This window comes from Nannobrachium achirus (genome assembly GCF_963921795.1).
Source record: "Nannobrachium achirus genome assembly, chromosome: 14".
Lineage (NCBI taxonomy): Eukaryota > Metazoa > Chordata > Actinopteri > Myctophiformes > Myctophidae > Nannobrachium > Nannobrachium achirus.
The window spans coordinates 42,809,985-42,831,750 of record NC_137821.1 but is presented as its reverse complement, the minus strand read 5'-3'; the positions used below and the strand labels follow the sequence as shown (position 1 = coordinate 42,831,750).

Sequence of the window (21,766 nt, the reverse complement as noted above, 5' to 3'; positions counted from 1 at the left end):
ACACACACACACACACACACACACACACACACACACACACACAGCAATTACTACTGTCAGCCTAGTCTTTCAACAGATAAAGCGTCTATGGACAGGTTGAAGAATCATGGTCTCTGAGTGCTGAGCGGCGGTTTAGGTTCAGGACAAGAGTTGTGAGTTCCTTTCCTTTCTAGACATCACAGTGGAAAAAACCACGGCTGTGAACTTAAAGAAGGTCCAAGGCAGCTCCGTTCAGTTCATGTAGAAAATCTTTTATTAGTCCATAGCGGGGAGTTTAAAAAACGCACATGGTTGACCAACGCGCGCGCTTCGGCCGGAGGCCTTCATCAGGGTCCACTAGTAATGGCAGTGTCACACGTCATTAAATAGCGCCCGCAGTCATCTTCACATGACATCATCACTTAAACAGAATTCACCTTAGAGTAGTTCACCCCAAAAATGACTTATTTTGTATCAATTACACAGGCATGAAGCTGCTAAGAGACTCTTTGCCAGAGACTCATCATCTAATTCAGGGGTCTTCAACGTTTTCAGGCCAAGGATCCCTTAGTTCAGAGAGAGATGAAGCGGGGACCCCCACAACTTTTTCATAGATTCCATATTGTTTCATTGTTTGACAGCACAATCATCAGTGTATTTTGGATTCATGTCAATTTGTGTTTTCAGATATTTAACCACTTGAACCGTCACTACTTAATAAACTTGACCTTTCACTCTGTACTTAGTCTGCTCTTTTTCCCCCTCTACACCAAACCTCTTTGCCGAAAATAGCAGATCTACAAGCTCACAACGCCTCGCAGCGCTAAGATCTAATTCTTGGCATAGGAATGCAATGAAAGCAAAGAAATCTCCATGAATTCAAGGTTTCGTGGCGGGTGTAATCGATAGAAAATAAGCTTCTTTTGGGGTGAACTACTCCTTTAACCCATGCGCGATTACACATTACATTACCAAATAGAAAACTGAACAATACACTACAATACATCAGGTTGGAACACAGAGCCCAAATGGTAAAATAAGAACCACAGTAGACATAGTAGGGTCCACATAGCAGCGTCAAATAGCGTGACAACATACCGGCTGAGTAGCCCGTTAAATCGAGGAATGGGGAGAAGTCAATGTTAAAACCAGGGAAGTAGCCATTTGAGTCCACCATCACCTCTTAGAAACCTGGGAATGACCTCGATAAACACGTGTGCCCAGCTGTCTTCTGCCATGGGGTAGCTGGGATTCCCAATCCGCACCGCATATTTATGCTCAGCAGATCCGTCTCTAAGTCTGCGCTTATAGTGTGTCCAATGTAAAAAAGCAACCACATCCTAATCTGTAGATTAAAGTAGACTTACAATTAGCAAAACTGACCAGGTAGGGTACTGAACGTATCCACAAAGCTACTTGATTTGTTGTTGGAGCTGTGATTTCTTCCACAGCTTCCGTGCTCCAGACTGACTGTATGACGGATGCACTTGGAAACTGTGGGAGGCAACTGCGTGGCTCGCAAGACTAGCTCCTTACAAGCTTGTCCTTGAGAGTGGGGGCGCGTCTGAAAGAAAAAAGAATCAGGAAACACAGGTTTCAAATCAGGATCACTCTGTATAATGCACCAATTCTTTTTTATTACAGTATATGCTTGAAATCATGGGCAAATGTACTGTACGGGGTTGGAAAATAAATCTAACTTCTCGTCTAAAGATTTAGCTTTGGCATAACCATGGTATGCCATGTGTGTCATTTTTATAAGCAGTGTGTCACTTTTATAACCCCTGTGTGTACATGTTGATGGCTTGTTGGTCAAAGTCATTATCACAGTCACAAATTCTCCATAGTCTCTGAAACTGTCCAAAAGCTATGTTGGAGATGACACCATAGCTGTCTGTCCGTTGGATAGAATTGCCGTCACTTCTGTTCCTAAAGATAAATGCGTGTAAACCGCCATTGTTTGCATCCTTTGATATCATGTCTAGAAATGTTATTTCTGCTTTGCTATCCAAGCTCAGTCAGAGATCATCATTAGTCGAGTTGATGAATAGCAGAGTAGATGAATTGTTCCTCCCGTAGGCCCAAGAAGAGCATAGCTAGGGGGCAAAGGCTGCACCCATGGCTGTCCCTTTCTCCTGTCTGTAAAGATGATCCTGAAATAGAAAGACACTGTTTCAGTGACAGAATCAAGGCACCAGGGGGCAGCATGCAGTCTCCAGATATTTGCTGTAAATAGTGGCCCTCAAGGCCTTCCCTGTGATCAATGTTTGTGTATAGAGAGTCAACATCCATAGTGACAAAAATTGTTTGTTTTTTAGGTCATCCAGTATTTTTTTTAAGGTATCCCTGGCTAATACGACAAATATGCCTTAATACATTATAATTGTCCTCTATAACTAAAATGTCAAATTAAAAACACCTCAATTATTGTGTTTCTTTTAGAAATAGCTAATCTTTCACTCAATAGGCCCGTCGCAAGTTGATGATGTCATAAATGTCATGTGTGATCTATCCCTATGGAATTGATGGCCTGCATGTAAAAATAAAAACTAACGTAATACTTCCTATGGTTAATATGAGCATCAAATCAATATTTCAAATGTGTTTGTGTGTTTTTTTTTGCACATACATGGCATAAATAGATCACATCAATGGACCGTAGTTTGCAGGATTATTGAGTTGACATAAAGCATCTTGAATTCACTGACCCTTACCCCAAAACCACTGTGGCACCTCCCTGGTCAGCCATCTTTACCACCAAGTTGTTGTTGATCTGAAGTCCTAGAATAGCCTGGTTCTCCTCTCCTCCTGGTTGAATTCCTGTTGTCTTCTGGTCCCATCCTGAAAAAGGTTTTCCACATCATGCCTTACTTTCTTTTTTTTCTTTTTTTTTGTAAATGCGTTCAAACAGGTGTTATTGCTGATTGGAAAGTTTATTTGGGCGTGACAACATTGTTCATTTTAACAGCAGATTCTGATTTAGTCTTAGTATTGGTGTTTGAATAACACAAATGTAGTTTTAGTTTTCTTTAGTCTTCTGATTGTTAGGACTAAATAAGGACAAGATCTTAGTCTTAGTCAACAAAATGAACACTGCTTGACAGGGCTGTAGGCTATGCAGCCTGCTCAATGTTGGTTGAAGTTCTGAAAACAGTGTTTTGAAGATATCGTGGCTTTAACTTGAACAAGTTAACTTTTATTTTAAAGTAATTTGTGTTATATATTGGTGCAAAAGATAGTCCTGTTTAAATTTACAGTATCAAATTACTCTTTTTTACCCACTTTTTTTCTCCCCAATTTTGGGGTGCACAGCATTGGATTGGAACCCACAGCCTCCGTGGTGGTGGGCAGGGACTTTACCTCTGCGCCACCCGAGCACCAATATAGCACCTTTCGATAGAACAGACATGCAGGCATCAGAAAGAACTGTATAGCCTGAATTCAGACTCTGCGCTGAGCTTGAGTCTAACATTGTCCCATTGACAAGAGATTTCAAAGGGGAGGGGATTTGAATTTTGAAATTCCCAATCACAAGAGATCTGGTGGGAGGGGTTGTTTGACTTGTGTGTACACAAAAACATTTCCTCTCCCCCTCCCCTCAATGACAGGCATCAAACAGGTTGTTGTCTTTGATGCTAACGAGGTGTGCACAACCCCCCTTTGAAGTTCAAAGGGAGCAATTAAGAGCTTTGGCTGAGCTCCCCTCCCTCCACTGTTTCTGTTGATTTTCAAAAAACCTCCTCCTCCGTCTTGCATTGATTTCATTGGCTGGTACGCCAAGATACCATATCAAGTTAAGCGTCATATGACAACACCAGACCAAGAGAACCAGTCCGCTCAGAGAGTGGGCGGGTCTATGGGCTGGAGCCAGGCAAAGAACTGTATACCTGATATATTCATCACTGGTGTGGTTCACTGTGTGGGCCCGGTGCTGCGCTCCCGTAGCTGGTGCCGGTCCCGCTCGTCTGAATGGTGTTGAGTGAAGCGTCCGCTTCCTCCTGCCCCGCCTCGTCTTCCTCTTCCACTGGTGGTGTTTGTGCGGATGTCTAAAAAAAGAAGTGTTAATAAAGTAAGCCATTTACCATGAGAGGGACTGGGTTGTTGGCTGATTTACCACTGTTTCAGGGTTGTGCCACGAGCCGCTTTTTCCATATAAATGAAAGAAAACACAGTTGTAACTTGCAAGGATCTTTAGTTGCAATCATTAATTGTTTCAGTGGGTGGGGTCCATGAGCCAACTCAAGGTTGTTGGCCTATTTACCACTGTTTTAAACCAATCAGAATCCAGTATTTGAACCTGTGACTAGAAAAAGTGGTAGAAGTGATAACGTACAATGTGATAAGGCGCGACCTCTGCCAAGTTTGTTATTATCAGCTTTTTATCAGCAAGTAAAATAATAAGTGGGTTTGTGTTTTTTCCCCCCGTTCATATTTGAGGAAAAACTGCAAACAAAAGCTGCATTGTCTTGCTCAACTTTCTTGTTCAACAAACATTTGTTTATATCAGTTTAATCAATCATGAGCTTTGATTGAGAAGGTTAATGACGGTTAACCCACGTAGGACTGAGGCCGGTTCTAAGAAACGCCTTTTAAATCCTGAACTAAGTTTTCTGAAAAACGTCAAATATTTATTAAAGATTTACAAAAAACATTATGTTACTATATCGTCACTGTCAGGCAGAAACCTTGTATCTACAAGTTTCAAGTTTGTATATATTTTTTAAAATTAAAGCCCTACTACATCATACAAAAGCGTCCCACAAAAGTAGTGAAAATAGCAGATCTACAAGCACACAACACCTCGCGATGCGAGGTGTTGTGTACTTGTAGATCAGCTATTTTCACTATTTTAAATAGTTTTTAAAATAATAACAAAAAAGGGAAAGTTTTGGACATACAAGGTTTCCACCTGACAATGACCATATACTGTACATAGAAGCAATAGCCCCAAAAGGGGTTCAAAATGGGATTCTCGTCAAAAATGGTTTAAATAAAGTAAGAACCTCCATCACGTGGTAGTTCTATTTGTGGCACAAATCAATACCATCAGTCTTTAAGCCTGATTTACATTGTGTCGTATGACTAAGCAAGGTAGAGTAGCTACGACACAGACGGATTCAGCATCAGACTCACCTGTGTTGGGCATCACCATCGTGCCTTCTGCACGGCCGAACACCCCTGTTGTTTTGTGGTGAGGCGCGAAGGGGGCAGAGGAGACCTGGGGGGTGAAGACACTCTTCTCTCTTCTGCCCAGGGTGGCATCTACTCCCATCGCCCTGTAGTCTGGTGCCCGGGTGGCATCGACCCCCATCGTGCTGTAGTAATCTGGTGCTAGGGTGGCATCTACACCCATCTTGTTGTAGTAGTCTGGTGCTAGGTTGGCATCCACGCCCATCTTGTTGTAGTCTGGAGCAAAGGTGGCATCTACCCCCATCTTGTTGTAGTCTGGAGCAAAGGTGGCATCTACCCCCATCCTGTTGTATTCTGGTCCCAGGGTGGCATCAACTCCCATTGTCCTGTATTCTGGAGCCAAGGTGGCATCGACCCCCATTGTGCTGTATTCTGGTGCCATGCATCGAGGGAAGGTTTGGGAAGGGTGGTACTCTGCTCTCTCTGCCACCCCCAGAGACACCATGTAGGAACCCTGACCTGCTTGTAAAACAAACAAGCACAAACATTCACATCATAACTTTATGAATACTCTGAGAGAGAAAGTGCACTTCCCTCCAGGATAATTCCATGTAATATACAGACAAACGTGTAAAGTTGGGACATCAGCTTTTTAGCCTTGTTAGGAAGGGGCTCTAAAGGCTGCAGCATACTCCACTATAACGTTGTTTCAGCTCCGGTATAAGCCAAGATCAAAGTGATGTTATCACAGGGCAAAAGAACATTGGCAGTGCCTTACTGATGTTCAGCAAGGTACTCTTCCCAACCAGGGGAAAGAACAGAATGGTGAAATTAGAACTAAAAGTGTCATATTTTGTTAGATTTGTGTTACTGTAGATAGGAATGGAGCTCGAAACCCGAGCCAATCACAAACGTGATAACGCATTTATTGAGACCCGGTATCAATAAGCAGGATCGATAAGGTGCTCATTATAAGGTGCTCATTGTCAATGAAGAATAACGAGCTCCATCCATAGAACAGGGGTTCCCAAACCTTTTTGTCTCAGGGCACCCCATAAATATTTTTTGAATCTGAGGCACCCGATAGCATGTCGTCATTGTCGGGTGGAAACCTTGTATGTCCAAAACCGTTCATTTTGTATTTATCATCTATAAAATGTACTAAACTAGTGAAAACAGCAGATCTACAAGCACACAACGCCTCGCATCGCAAGGCGTTGTGTGCTTGTAGATCGGCAGTTTTCAGTGCAGGGCTACACCGAGGTCAGTGTTGATCCGTTCATCCGTTGATACTTTTTGTACTTTTAGTCAAGTAAAATGAGATTAAAGGGCTTTTAATTGTAACTACATTGCAGTGTTGATACTTTACTAAAATAAAAAAATAATAAAAAACATTTAGTACTTTTTACACCACTGCCAGTGGGCTTTTACACTAGACGGCATCCTAGGTCTCTTGTGTTATTCTTGAGAGCATTAGAATTATTTCTATTCCATTCTATTCTATTCTATTCTATTCTATTCTATTCTATTCTATTCTACTGCCTGATATTTCATCTCACTCCTCTGTCCTCACTTGAACCAGGATTTCAGGGGGTTTAACGGTGGTGCCAGCTCTTTTATCTCCAGTGGTTTGTCGGTGGTGCCAGGTCTTTTATTCCTGCTCCAAAGTGCTAGGAGGAAGGATTAGGAGGCATCTCTGTGGAGCCATGAGAGAGGAAACATGAGTGCCTCCTTACTCCTGGAAGACTTTCCAAGCTCAACAGCATGATGTTAATGGCTATTATGTGCGTGTGCGTGCATGCGTGCGAATGTGTGTGTGTGAGTGTGTGCGTGTGTGTGCGTGCGTGTGCGAGTGTCGCAGGTGGATGCCGATATGAAACCGTAACAGGGAAAATTAAACTTTCAATCAGCAGGTTTTTTTTTTATATGTCGAAAAACACAGCTGTGTTGTTGTCATCAGAAATGGACGTGGCTTCAAGCTCGGGTGCCATTATTCCCCCCAAAAACATGATGATCAGGTAGGTATTATGATTATACTAGGAGGAAGATCTTTTCCAAAAAAGTGTACAGAAAGTGCTAAAATTATGTTTTTACGTGGCTACACCCAGCAGTTCATTGAGTATGCTTGGTTGTCAGGTGGGTGGTGACCCAGCTGAAGTTAGCTACACCCACAGTGTTGTGTGTATGGTAAAAGGGGAGGGGATGATTTTATGATGTCATTAAATCTGTGTTTTTCGATCGGGCCTTTTGACTCAGTGGCTTTCAGCTTTCAGGAAGAAACCAAAAATACACAGGGAAGGCAAATTTGCACATTATATCCCCACAATTAGAGTTAGAATTAGACTTTTAGCTCCATTGTCAGGAGCTGAGGCATCACTTCTCCAACATGTATTAATTTCCTCTCTCCTCACACTGGTGTGAGGAGACTGGTGACTCCGGCTTAACCCGGAAAATAGTTTGTGTCCCAAAAGGTAATTTGCTTTTGGAGCAGCCGAGACCGGAGAGCGAGCGGCCTCTCCAAGCCACTTGGAGCATCAAACAGCGAGTGTACAACCAGCGTATATCCTGTTCTCTTCTGCTCCCTGGAGGTTTTGACTGTTATTGGATGGACCATCTCCTCTGGCTATGGGATGAAAACCGTGACTACACTGTCTGGGTCTAAAAAGAAAATAAAGGAAATGCTGTGCCTTGTCGCGGACTTCAAAGGACCGTTTTGATGTTTTGATGATGTTTTCACGCTGTTCTGCGGGCTCATTTCCTCAAATGTAAACATAACGTGGCTGCATAACATGTGTGGTGAATGGTGTGAGAGTGAAAGTGTCCCATTTGATTAAACTGCACAGATACTGAAGTGCATTTATATTATCATTCTGAATAACAGTGGTGATCAAAGCTACTGAAGCCGAGCCATGAGGCCCATAGGGCAGGAGCAAATCTCCTGCTTCTGTAGCGTGGGGAAGCATGATGTTCAAGTACAGTACACCCCCTGGACATGACACTATATAGTACAGTATGTCGCAGGGACTTACCCCCAACCCATGATGCCTTGAAAGCTACTGAAGCAACACATTAAATAATGGGTTTCCATTGCCCCTAGACAGAGTAGAGTGAAAAGCGTCACATGACAAAAAGAACATATCTACAAGCTAACCACGTATCACGGTGTAACGCGTTGTTAGCTTGTAGACCTATTATTTTTGTCATGCAGCTCGTGCAGCACAGCACTGCATTTTAACGACGTTACACGTTTCACTTAATGTTAGACACGTTTTGGAACGAATACACATTATTGTGTATTATTATTTTATGCTTTAACTATTAAAAAATAGCAGATCTACAAGCTCACAGTGCGGCACCAAGTGCCGCGCTGCGAGCTTGTACATCTGCTATTTTTGTAAAATCGTGAAAATTTGAATTTTGACCCGATTCTATAAGTGTCTTTTGAATCCTTCTAAGGTTTTTTGAAAAACCTATGTTTCTATGTCAGCAATCTGGCTCGCCATCGTCAAAGAAAAGGTCCTTTTCACTTAACTGGATCTCAGTTAGTCTGTTCTTGAGAGACTACTATGTCAGTGGTTCTCAGACTTTTTCATGTGAAGGACCCCCAAAATGATATTTATTTGGCGACAGACCCCCATCTCAAAATATTTAGTTCCAGGGACCACCCAGAAGCAAAATTTGAGTTACAAACTTTCGCATTGAAAATACATATATTCAAAGATTTGCACACATTTTCACAACTTTTTCAAAAATAGCAGATCTACAAGCTCGCAGCGCGGCACTCGGTGCCGCGCTGTGAGCTTGTATATCTGCTATTTTTCACTGGTTAAAGCATTCAATAATTCTAGGCCTATTAAGGTTAGGTTTAGGTGTGTCTCCGTCCCCCCGGCTTTCGGCACCTCCGCGCAGCCAATCACAAGCTTCCGCTGCCTTAACCCATTTATTTTATTTTTTTTATACTGAAAGACCTGCAAAAAACATTCTCCCGTTTTGGAACATGTTTTTATGAACAATATCTAATTGGCTAAGGAAATGAGGCAAGTGATGGAAGCAAGGATCTGTTTCCTCTCACCTTTGACCTTGAGGTCAGGCAAGGGGTCGAGAAGTGAGCGCTCAGCCATCAGCTCCTTCTCCATGGAGTCCTGGAAACACATGGTGCTGGTGTAGGTCCTGGACGCCGTCAGATCAGGCTGCATGGACGAGCTGATCAGCAGAGAATTTCCTGAAAAAACACAGCAATACAGGCACTAGGGCATTCACCAACTATTCCAATATTCGAATATCAAAATCACTATTCGACGTTGTTCACCGAAGTCGAATATTCGTTTTAATATATTCGTTTTAATATATAGTTTATAAAGCTTGGCTAGATAGGAAGTCATAAGAATGAGTTGTCAATGCCCCTGGTGGATGAATTTGTTAATGCTCTATACCAGGGGTTCTCAAACCTTTTTAGGCTGTGACCCCCAAAATAAACATATTTGAACTGGGGACCCCCACCCTGACAAGCACTTGGAACTGTAGGTATTACATTTAATGTGACTCGGTTCCACAGATAAATATATCAAAAAAATAGCCGATCTACAAATAGCCGTTCTACATGCTCACAAGGCCTCGCGTTGCGAGGCCTTGTGAGCATGTAGATCTGCTATTTTCACAATGTTCGCCTCTTGCTTACTTAATATTTGACTGTTTGGCCAGTTTGGCCAGTACTGTCGAATATTCGACTATTCGAATACTTTGAGGTCGAATAATTAGAATACTAAAAATGACTATTCGTGAATGCCCTTTGTTTTGTTAGTGAATATATACATGAAAAGTAGGAATTAAAATTCCAAAAAGGTAGCACATCCAAAAATGTAAATCAGTGGAGGACAATTAAAGTACTCACATTTCCACTTTTTTTATTGGCACACACCAGAAAGAACGCTTACGCGTTTCGACTATGAGCCTTCATCAGAACATTCATATCACATAAATTCAACTCACTTTATAGGGAAAGGTTCAGAGTTCACCTACAGCTGAAATCTCAAGTTAATCACCAGCATCCAATCACAAACACTGATTTGATTAAATAAATTAAAAGCATATTATGAAGCATATATATCATACCTTACATCATCATTATACAGCCAATAAACAATGATTCATCAAAGACAGTATTAACCCACTAAGGAAAGTAGGCTTTTAACATCTGTTTTTGGTGAGTAGCAAAAGTATTTTTTATACCCAGCCTCAGCTACCGTGGGTGTGTGGGAAATGGATCGGAAGTACCATAGCGTTAAGGAGAACTCCTTCTAACGCTATGGACCAGAGCTAATACTGTAGTGTAGAATCCTCACCATGGAAAGAAATTATGCAAAACACTCTCCATCATTAACCATATTCACACAGCCGCCCTTTTTGCTCCTACATACTCAGGAGTATGGAGGTGGAATGCATTCCTGAGTTTCACATTATCCACCTCAGCTTTGATTATGAAAAATGTGTTTATTTTTTTATTTCTTTTATAAAAAATAAATAAATCACATTGAGCAGCTATTTGAAGCTGTGAAAAAAAGGATGAATAAAACCTATTCTAAGATAAAGTTTTCATATTCGTCAGTGTATCAATTTGTGAACAGCTATTTTAGTTTCTATAACTCTTGAACAGTAGGTCATACAGTATTCTTCTGTTCTCCTACTGGATTAGCTAGCTGACCAAAACACTCTTCATAACCTCCCACTGAGAACACTTGCCGTAGAGACTCTTCATGTGAGACTTATGAAAACCTGACTGTGTCTGTGTGGAAACTAAACCAGGTATGTATCAGAGCGTTGTAGACAGAGACACTCCTGTTCACTTCATGGGGCCAGGTCACACATCTATTGGTGTATAGTGACAAACCGCGAACAAGACGTTTACAGAATGCATTGAAGTCTTATGAGGGGTGACAAAGTGACAATGAACCACGTGACCAACGCTGTTCCTGACCCTGCAATGGCAGAACTCTGTCGTTTCTATGGCGCTGGTATGTATGAGCTCTGGTATTGCCTTTGGTTGTACAAGGATGCAGGTTTGATTAGTAAAAAAAAAGTACACCTTCATGATGTCACTGATCACATGACCCCACAATCAATCCTCCAGTTCTAGGCAACATAGAAGGGCAGACTTTTCTTCTTATTTCCACACAACTCTAAAGTATATTAATGACATTGTTCAATGTTGAAAATGAGTGGTATTCTCCTTTAAGTAAATGTACTAAGTTAAGCTCACAGTTCAAGCTCACCTTGGCTAGAGGACTTGAAGGTGAAGGACTGGAAGTCTCCGGTGAGAGCCGAGGAGTGGATGACGTCCACCCCGTACTGGCTCTGGCTCCTCCTGTACAGCGCGACTCCCACCACCAGCACCACCAGCGTCACCATCAGGCCTGCTGCTACGCCCGAGTACAGAGCTACGTCACTGCTGCTGTCTACATCTGTACCACGAGAGAGAGAGAATACAGAGCTACGTCACTGCTACTGTCTACACCTGTACCATGAGAGAGAGAGTACAGACTCAGAGCTACGTCACTGCTGCTGTCTGCACAACGTTTTCAGGCCAAGGACCCCTTAGTTGAGAGAGAGATGAAGCAGGGACCCCCACAACCTAATAGACTCCATATAGTTTCACCTACACTCATCAGTGTATTTTGGAATCATGTAAATTTGTGTTTTCAGATATTTAACCACTTTAACCAACTGTCAATACTTAATAAACTTGACCTTTGTACTCTGTACTTAGTCTGCTCTTATTCCCATCTACACTGAATCTCTTTGCCGAAAATAGCCGATCTACAACGCCTTGCAGCGCGAGGCGTTGTGAGCTTGTACAGTAGATCTGCTATTTTTGGCTAAAGTTCTCAGAGAGAGAAACGTACTGTACATATTGCTTAAAAAAATGTTGTGGTCTTGTGATTCTGCACCGTGTATCTAATCTACAGTACTGCCATCCTAGCTGTTAAAAATAACCCTTTACAAAGGAAGGTGATAAGAATCATCCTATGGGACCTGACTGTCATTTCCAATTTCACCGTGGCTCTGCCAGTGCACTCCACGGGGATCATTATGTGACAACAACAATCATTCATTACATTAGCACAGAACTTAAGAGTAAATGTACTTTCCCACCACTCTCTGACAACACCCATTCATTACAGGAGCTCATTAGCAACGGTTCTGCTCTTTCTGCTCCCACCAGCGCAGCCTCGTCCAACAACTCCAGGAGCCAAAGGGATGCATGGGAAATAAAGCTCACTAGCTTTTATTCTGGCCAGATAATGAGAGCTGCGCTGAAAAATCAGGACCGGCAGAGAAGGCCTTTGAAGGAGGCCCAAACTCTGAAGAAGTGGAATCTGACTAAAAATATGCAAATTGACATAAACAGTAACAGTAGCAGGTTAACAAGACCTGCGTCCGATTATATGAATGCCTTCTAAATTCACTGTGTTGGCTTGTGGTGCACATCTTTGTCAAAATTCTATTTTTACCACAGACATAGGCAGCAAAATGATTATTACCAGATAGGCCTGAATGACCATAACAGGTCTGAGACTGAGAGTGCACAAATGAGCACAAAATGAGCAAAAGGACCAATTGATTCCATTTTGTACACTCTCAGAGATATGGGGGTGCTTGCAAATAAAAAGGTTTGAGAACCACTCATAGGCTACTAGTGGACTCATAATATGCCATATAGAGAAAATCAGTGTCATATATTGTGAAAAGAACCTGGAGACTTGACATTCGGTAATTGGTGTATATGATCAAAATAAGAACATTATAATGGTGTGTAAAACAGAAAATCATAAGGGCAGGGGAGCAACTGCAACTTAACAAAACAACCTAACAAATGCCGCTCTTCTGTCTGGCAACATGGAGAGGACTGGTCAAGCAGGGCTTTTATAGTGCGAGGAGACAATGGCCAGGTGTCTCCCTTTCTCCTGATTAGCTCTAGCCAACCCTCCAAACCAGCACTGCAATGGAACACACCCACATAACAATATAAGGCCCCAAATTAAAAACCTTCATTCCACTGTGGGTCTGACTCATAGATGCAATCCGATCTCTCCAATCGCCCATGAGATTTGTAGATGTTATGAATACTTCTTCACCATTATAAAGTGTTAGAGATAATAGCACGCCGCTTGGTAACAAGCTCGCAAGTTGATACTTTATTTCAGTGGTTCTCAACAAGTGGTCTGGGGACCACCAGTGGTCCTTGAGGGGGTTCCAGGTGATCCCCAGCTAAATGATGGAGAGTTGGTAACAGAATGGACCCTTACAGATCTCTAACTCTTGAAAGCGTGAAATGAAACCAAATGGACCCTCTCAAGTCTTGAGTTAAAAGTATTGTTAAACATTTGCATTTTACTTAATTTACTTAAGTCTACACAATTAGAGAATGTAGAAGGATTGTTATTTCGATCAACGTTTGCCTGTTATCTCTCCTATGGTACCACAGCAATACAGCATGGCATAATAATGGACAAGATCTTATATCCAACGACAACAAAATATTCTAAGTCTGAGAGGGTATTAAATACCATCAAATGGTGGTCCGTGGCTCAAATGGCGAATAAATAACGGACGGACCTTGCTATGAAAAAGGTTGAAAACCGCTGCTTTAATTCACTATTTTACGATTCTTCATAAAGTAGCAGAATATAAGGAGATGGACGAGTTGTGGACCAAAGGCGGTGCCAAAACCACCTCCGCTAGGCTGAGTTGGAGTGGAAGTGATATTTTAGGATGGGGTTAGGGTTAGAGAGGAGAGTACGTGGTACGTGAGGTTATTCTTTTATTTCTTGATATTTTAGGATTGGAGAGGAGAGTGGTAGATGAGATGGTGCCAGAGACGTGAAGAGGGAAGCAGATGCTTATATAACAGAAGAGGTGTGATAACATAATTGGATTCTTAATGATCTATTTATGCAAATCTACAAATCACTGTCGAGGGGACAGCTCATGTATTAACCGCACGAATCCTAGCATCCCTATTCTGGGCATATCGTACATTTAATTAGGCAAACATTCTGCAACATGAGTTAATCATTTGGTATTTTGGTAACATACCAGCAGCAATAATAGATCTAGAAGCTCACAAGGCGCCTGACGTAACTTATTCTGGCCATATCATAGCAGGCGAACATTCAGCACCCTAGATTCTTATCAATCCCTCATCAAATCTGTTACCAGATCAGCTGATTTCACCTCCGCCTCATACCGGTACATTATTTTCCCAAATCACTAAAATACTAGTAATGATGTTAGAACTCACCCTGTGGCGTCACGTCATTCAACAGCTTTCCATCTGCAAATAAAAATACAGAGTTTTACTTATTGGGACCGTAGGTCGCAGTTAACTATGAAAAAAATCATAGACGTCTTATGTTATAGACTCATAACATAAGACATCTATGATGTCAGACGTCAGTCATATCCATATTTGGGAAAATATTTTGTCCACATTTTGTCCAACTTAAACAACCAACCGCAACTCGAATCACACTCGCAAATGAATTCCGTCCTGTGCGAGGTCGCTTTTCGCCCTTAGGCTTCTTACTGGTATGGTAAAAAAAAAATATTAAAACATAAATCGGTGCCAAATGTCTAAGCTATAGATTGATGTGATAGGAAAGACATGACAAACTCTGTCTTCAGTGACCGTCGTCGGTAAAGACAGATTTAATGAGACAATGATTGAAGATGTGAGGAAAGTATCGAGAGCAGAGAGAAGCGCTGCATTCCGCTGGTAAATGCTAACCTGGTGAATGTTAAACTGGTCGGAACAACAGTGCTTAACCCAGTTGCTTTTTTGATACTCTCGCACTGAAAGACCAGCAAAAAATACTCTCCCTTTTGCCAGTATCATCCAATCAATGCAGGAGATATTAGCTTCCATCTCAAAAGAAAGTTGCCATGGTCCTATAATGGTTAAATGAAGAGCTGTGACTCACTGTGCGTGCAGAGACCCCCGGTGCAGTTGTCATGGTCCTGTGTGGCTCCGTCACACAGAAGCCCCCCGTGTTTGGGCGGAGGAGAGGAGCACTCTCTGTCGCGCTGTTTCTGACACGTTATGCTGCACTCTGTCCACTCACTCCATGGACCCCAACCTCCATCCACTGAGAGAGGAGATGACATGATAAAACCATAAATAATATTATTACACGGCTTGGTTGAATGCTTGTTTCTGATTGGTTAATCACTGAAATCAGCTGTGTGTTATTTCTTGATAACAGACCGATGACTAATCAAAGGTTCAGAGCACTTGCTGCACTGCGTGAATCTTATGCCGTATCCAACATGACAGCCATGTAAACAAAGACATATTTGAAGCGAAAAATAGACAGATGCAGTAACAGAAAATGGATTCTATTTGACCAACACTTGTTTTCCATGGCGACCGCGTGTTGCGCTGGAGGGACGCCTAACCTCGCGTCACCAGGCTTTCTCGGGGGAAAGCCTGGTATTCGTTTACAACGAATATCCTGATCCTGTCTAGGTGGAAACCCCAAGCAGAAGAAGAGGTATCGTTTGTTTCCCCAATCCCTATTAAAATCAGGTTCAGGTTCAGGTTCAGTTTTATTAGTCAAATGCACATCCATACAGGTATAGACATACATTGAAATGCTTGTGCCAAGAGCACTCTCAGCCTTATTACACACAAAAAAACAAGACAACAACAGGTCACCCAGGACAACCCAAAAACAACAAAACAACCATACAGTGTAACAGTGTACAGTTTAAAAACTGCGTATCTTGCACATGACTACCTACGTCTCGCTTCCATCTCTTCGTTAAGCATCCTGATTGCTTGAGCATAAAAACTATTACTGAAACGGGTGGTGTGAGATTTGATGCTCTGGTAACGTTTTTTGGATGGGAGGAGATAGAACAGGGAATGGGCGGGGTGACAGCTGTCCTTTAAGATGTTCTCTGTCTTTTTCTTACAGCGTGTGTTATAGATTGTGTGTAGCTGTGGTAATTCTGTGCCAATGATTTTGGCAGCTTTCTTCACAATTCTCTGTAACTGTGTACTGTCTTGAACAGTCACGTTACCAAACCACACTGTGATGCATCCTGTCAAAACACTTTCTATGGTACAGCGATAGAAATTAACAAGAGCCTTGGTGCTTAGGCCAAATCTCCTGAGGCGCCTCAGAAAGTACAATCGCTGCTGCGCTTTCATAAGGATACCTTCGCTGTTTAGAGACCATGTGAGTGAGTTTGTTATGTGAACACCCAGGAATTTGAAACTGTCCACTATGTCTACAGGTGAACCATTTATGGTTAAGGGACTGTGATTGACTTTGGACTTCCTAAAGTCAACGATGATCTCTTTTGTTTTACTAACATTTAGAGAGAGATTGTTATTCTGGCACCATAGGGTTAGCTCTTCAATTTCCCTCCTATAGGCCCTCTCATCATCGTTGGATATTAGTCCTATAACCGTGGTGTCATCTGCAAATTTGAGAATAGAATTATTGCCACACCTGGCAACACAATCATAGGTGAACAGACTATACAACAAGGGACTGAGGCAGCAGCCCTGGGGCGCTCCAGTCCTGGTCAATATCTTAGATGAATGCTTGTTCCCTATTCGTACAGATTGTGGCCTGCCTGTCAAAAAGTCAAACAGCCAGTTGCAGATACTACTGCCAAGACCAAGACCCCTGAGTTTCAACACAAGCTTAGATGGTACAATCGTGTTAAAGGCAGAGCTATAATCTATGAAGAGTAGTCTGACATAAGAGTTCCTATTCTCCAGATGTTTCAAGGCAATGTGTAGTGCGAGAGAAATAGCATCATCGACTGATCTATTAGCACAGTATGCAAACTGTAATGGATCAGTATTGGCAGGGATAATGTGCGTTATATGTGATATAACCATTTTTTCCAGACACTTCATAAGAACAGAGGTCAAAGCCACAGGGCGATAATCATTAAGACATGCGACAGGTTTTTTCTTTGCTATGGGTACAATTATGGTTTCCTTAAAACACAACGGTACCACACACAATGACAGTGACATATTAAAAATGTCAGTAAAGACTCCCGAAAGCTGGTCGAAACACAACTTAAGGACACGTGAGGCAATCCCGTCAGGGCCGGCCGCCTTATGAGTCCCAACGCTTTTAAAAGTTTTACTCACATCTCGTTGTGTCACCTGCAGCTCCACCGCACCGGGTGTTCCCCGCACCGGTGTAACTGGGTCCGTGTTGTGAGTTTCAAAGCGGGCGAAAAAGTTATTCAATTCGTCCGGTAGAGAGTCCGAGGTGTTAATAACAGCCGGCTTCGGTTTGTAATCCGTGATCGCCTGCAGCCCTCTCCACATACGCCGTGCGTCACAGCCACTATAGTTGTTCTCCAGTTTGTCCCTATATTGTCTCTTAGCGTCTCTGATCGCCCTCCTCAGGTCGTATCTGGATTTTTTGTACCGTTCCTCGTCCCCAGATTGAAAAGCGGCTCGGCGCTCTCTCAACTTCAGACGAGTATCATGGTTCATCCACGGCTTCTCGTTGGGATAAGAGCGAACGGTTCGCGCTGGGATGCAATTATCCACACAGAATTTAACATAGCTGGTGACAGTGTCAGCGTAGTTATCCAAACTTGTGGCTGAGTCTTTGAAGATGGACCATTCTGTCGATTCAAAGCAGCCCTGTAGTTTAGATACATTATCTGTGGACCAGCACTGAACAGACCTCTCCTTGGGTTGCTCGCTCTTCATTCTCTGCTTGTAGGCAGGTAGCAGTAGCACCGCATGGTGGTCAGATTTCCCAAAGTGGGGCCGTTGGACCGCTCTGTAGGCAGCCTTGATGGTGGAATAACAATGATCCAGCGTCATTTCCTTCCTTGTTGGGCACTTAACGTGCTGGTAAAAGTGTGGCAGCACCGATTTCAAGTTGCAGTGGTTAAAGTCCCCAGCCACGATTGATATGGCTTCCGGGTGCTTATTTTCCTGCTTGCCTATGACATCGCTCAGCTCGTCCATAGCTTCGGATGCACTCACTTCTGGTGGGATGTAAACAGCCGTCAGCAACACACAAGGAAATTCCCTGGGCAAGTAGAACGGTCTACACCGTAGTGTTAAATGCTCCAGCACCGACGAGCAGTGCTGTGAGACTATATCCACATTAGCACACCAAGAGTCGTTGATGTGAAACAGAACACCGCCCGCTCTTGTCTTCCCCGTGTTTGCCATCGAACGGTCCGTGCGGAACACAGAGAAGCCATCTAGCTGTACCGCCCTGTCAGGAACGTCAACATTCAGCCACGTCTCCGTGAAACAGAGCACACAGCAGTTCTTTATATCCCTTTCAACGCGTAGCCGGGTTCGGAGGTCGTCCATCTTGTTGTCGATCGCTTGGACGTTTGCCAACAATATGCTGAGGATGGTTGGTCGCGAAGGGCGTCCACGTAGCTTCACCAGTGAACCCCCTCGCTTCCCTCTCTTCCTCCTATGGCCCCGCCATAGGATGCTCGAGTAGCCTAGTGTAGTCTTGCCAGTCACTACGAGTTGGACTAAAAGATGCATATACCAAATTAATTTTCCAAAAGCAAAACTATGCCGCATCAAGGGTTTATTAGGTAGGCCCTAAAAGTATGTCCTTGAGCGCAGGGGAATTATGTTAGCGTAACACTTATGGAATACTTTCACTACCATAAGCAAGGAAGTACTTTTTACTAATTTATTTGACAGCTTTAATTACCAGTTACTTTTGCAGGTTTTGGTGATCATTCCATATTACCTGGACACAGTGCGTTGCAGGTGCTCTTCTGCACAGACATGCCCTCGCAGAACAGCCCCCCGTTGAGAGGGGCGGGGTTAGTGCACGTGCGCGAGCGCCTCTGCATGCCCCGCCCACAGCGCACGTTGCAGGCGGACCAGTCCGTCCACGAGGACCAGCCTCCGTTCACTGGAGGAGAAGAATAATGGAAAACATGAAGAAAGACACCATTATAAGCAATGGTATATTAACTGTTCTGCTGCCCTTGACGATCCTCACCGTCATTAAAACCGGTTACTACACAACGCCATTGACAGCGCTCACCGTCAATCTTACTGTATTTACAGTAAATGTATTAATACTTACAGTATGTAGCTCCGGCCGCATCGGTAATGTCCGCGATTTGTTTAAAACGCACGTTGGGCGTGCACGCGAAGTGAAGCTCCTCCATGTTAAGTCAATGGAGAGGCCCATAAAGAGACTTCATTTACTCCAAATAAGACTTTATATCCCATAGCACAGCTCCAAACAACAACAACAAGACTAGCCTTGCGGCCGCCATGACACACTGTCACATGACACGTCATGTGACTAGATGACGTAATCGTTGATGTCATTCAGCAGTCCGTGTGTGTACACACATTCCAGGCATGCCTTACACAATAACAGCGTGTGCTAATGGGCGGATCTGCGTGGCGTCAACGAAAAGTTAACCCTTCATACCCTGCAGCACTAATTGTGTTAAGTAGATTGTATACTTAAAGATTCACCAAAAAGATGTACAGTAAATGTTTTCACCACTGCACGGCAGTGCCAAATTGTGGCCACAGTTTGAAAACTGACCTACTTTCTACTTCACTCTCCCTTTCTCAACAATATATTCTTTTATATACAAAGATATAACATAATACGATTACAACATATCCTTTTATATACAAAGCAACAGAATTACTGTGAAAATGAAATTAAAAAGTTCTCCATCAGAACTGACAAAAGTGCTTTCGGTGTAATGTGTTCCTCCGATCCATCCATCTATATTTCGTCTTTGACGGGTTGGAAACCTCATTATGTTTAAAACTGTTGCTATTCAGGATTCAAATAGCATACAAATTCAAATCTACAAGCCTGAAACACAGCCCATAGAGAGCTTGCGGATCTGCTACTTTTGATGCTTTCATGTGACACTACTGTAGTGTGATCAAGAACAAACATCATTCTGCTGTAGCCATGGAGTACATACTGTACGCACCATGTCTCCACGTAGGATCATATTACAGTAAATGTCTGAGGCATGGACCCCCACCCCCGCCTCCCCTCAGTCCGACCGATATATACAGTATATCGCTCTGGGCTCTAATCCATCCGTCACCTTTCATCTGCCGCCGTAGAAACAGCTGACTTATTGTAATAACATCACATTCATTGTCATGTTGAGAAAATTAAGACGCACTCTCGTCTCGTTGATCTGCATCTGTCTCGTGCTATCACGAAGAGTGTGGAACGTTGTTGTGAGTGCCTTCATTAGTGTGACAGACAGTGGGTTGATGATGACTGACTGACGGGCCTCGACTGCTTTGATGAGAAACACAAAGAAAGCTGAGGCTGAATAGAGAGAGGAGGTCGCTTACCCTGTAGCGTTGCTTTCTGTGAAAACAAAAGGAGCCCGCTCTGGATTTTGATAGGTGTCGAGAAAAGTAAATGTGGAAACACTTAATGAGCTGTGGAGTTTCCTCCCAGTGGAATAGCGGGTCTTTAGGTTTCTGTCTTCACAGAGCAGCCAACGGAACGGCATATCTTAACAGCATGTAAAGATATGTATGTATGCAAAATGTTGAACACCAAGAAGAGGTGCTAAATAGCATGAAACTTTGTTCTTTGGCTTGCCTCCATTTGATACCGTTTCCTAATATGCCAGCGTTAATTTAACTCTTAAGAGTGTACAAATGAACCCTTAGGGTCCATTTGGTTCCATTTGTACACCACATTTGGACAGGACACCCCTGGTTAATTTAATTAAGCCTCAGTTTAATTAAATGAACAGTTAATGAAACTAACTGTACTTAACTTGACCGTTAACTGGGGGTGCTCACACTCTCAGTTTATTTAAGGAACTGAGGGTGGATGAGTTAGCTGATGGTTGTACTGTGTCTGTGAGCATCTGAATACTGTACTGTGTGTGTACAGTTACACTGTAAGATCCTTACAAAACTCCTGTCACAAATTAATAAATGAACGGAGGATAAAAAATAAACATACAGTGTACATTAATTACACTGGGACCGTCGATTACCCTTTTTTAACTGATCTACAAGCGCTGTGAGCTTGTAGATCATCTATTTTCAGCTTGTACAGTAGATCGTCTATTTTCAGCATGCAGCTACAGTAAGTGAAAATCAGCCACCAAGGCTCACCAAAATACATTTTAGTCAACTAAATCAACTGTAAATTTACGGTAGTCGACTAAAATCTTGATATTTTTTTCTAAAAGTAAAACATTTCAGGTGACTAAAATATGACTAAAACTAAACAGAATTTGCTGTCAAAATCAACACTGACTGGGACTTATTTGTTAGTAACTGTGAGCCAGACAGGACCAAACGAAGGCGTCATCATCCATCTCACCGTAGACGACCACGGTGGCCGTGGCGCTGCGTCTCTTGGCCACGATGTTGCTGGCCACACAGGTGTAGTTCCCAGAGTCTGAGAGACGCGCCTCTGAGATGATGAGGTTCTGATCCACTCTGGTGTCAACCACCCCGTCCCAGATCACTGGCTCCTCGTTCCTTAGCCACTCCACCTGCACACACACACACACACACACACACACACACACACACACACACACACACACACACACACACACACACACACACACACACACACACACACACACACACACACACACACAC

At 42.9% G+C, this 21,766-nt stretch overlaps 1 protein-coding gene across 1 annotated transcript in view; it reads right to left on the bottom strand.

Annotated features, from left to right (window-relative positions):
• Positions 1–3,891: 3,891 nt before the first annotated feature.
• Positions 3,892–21,766, bottom strand: part of LOC308298072 (netrin receptor UNC5D-like) — a gene marked incomplete at both ends in the record, with an annotated part of 184,911 nt that continues 167,036 nt past the window's right edge. Inside the window, 8 exons of the mRNA XM_080741635.1 lie at positions 3,892–4,025; positions 5,113–5,628; positions 9,182–9,331; positions 11,379–11,567; positions 14,408–14,440; positions 15,087–15,251; positions 18,879–19,046; positions 21,480–21,654. Of these exons, the coding sequence (XP_080597761.1) occupies positions 3,892–4,025; positions 5,113–5,628; positions 9,182–9,331; positions 11,379–11,567; positions 14,408–14,440; positions 15,087–15,251; positions 18,879–19,046; positions 21,480–21,654 (1,530 nt within the window). The remainder of the gene's footprint in view (positions 4,026–5,112; positions 5,629–9,181; positions 9,332–11,378; positions 11,568–14,407; positions 14,441–15,086; positions 15,252–18,878; positions 19,047–21,479; positions 21,655–21,766) is intronic.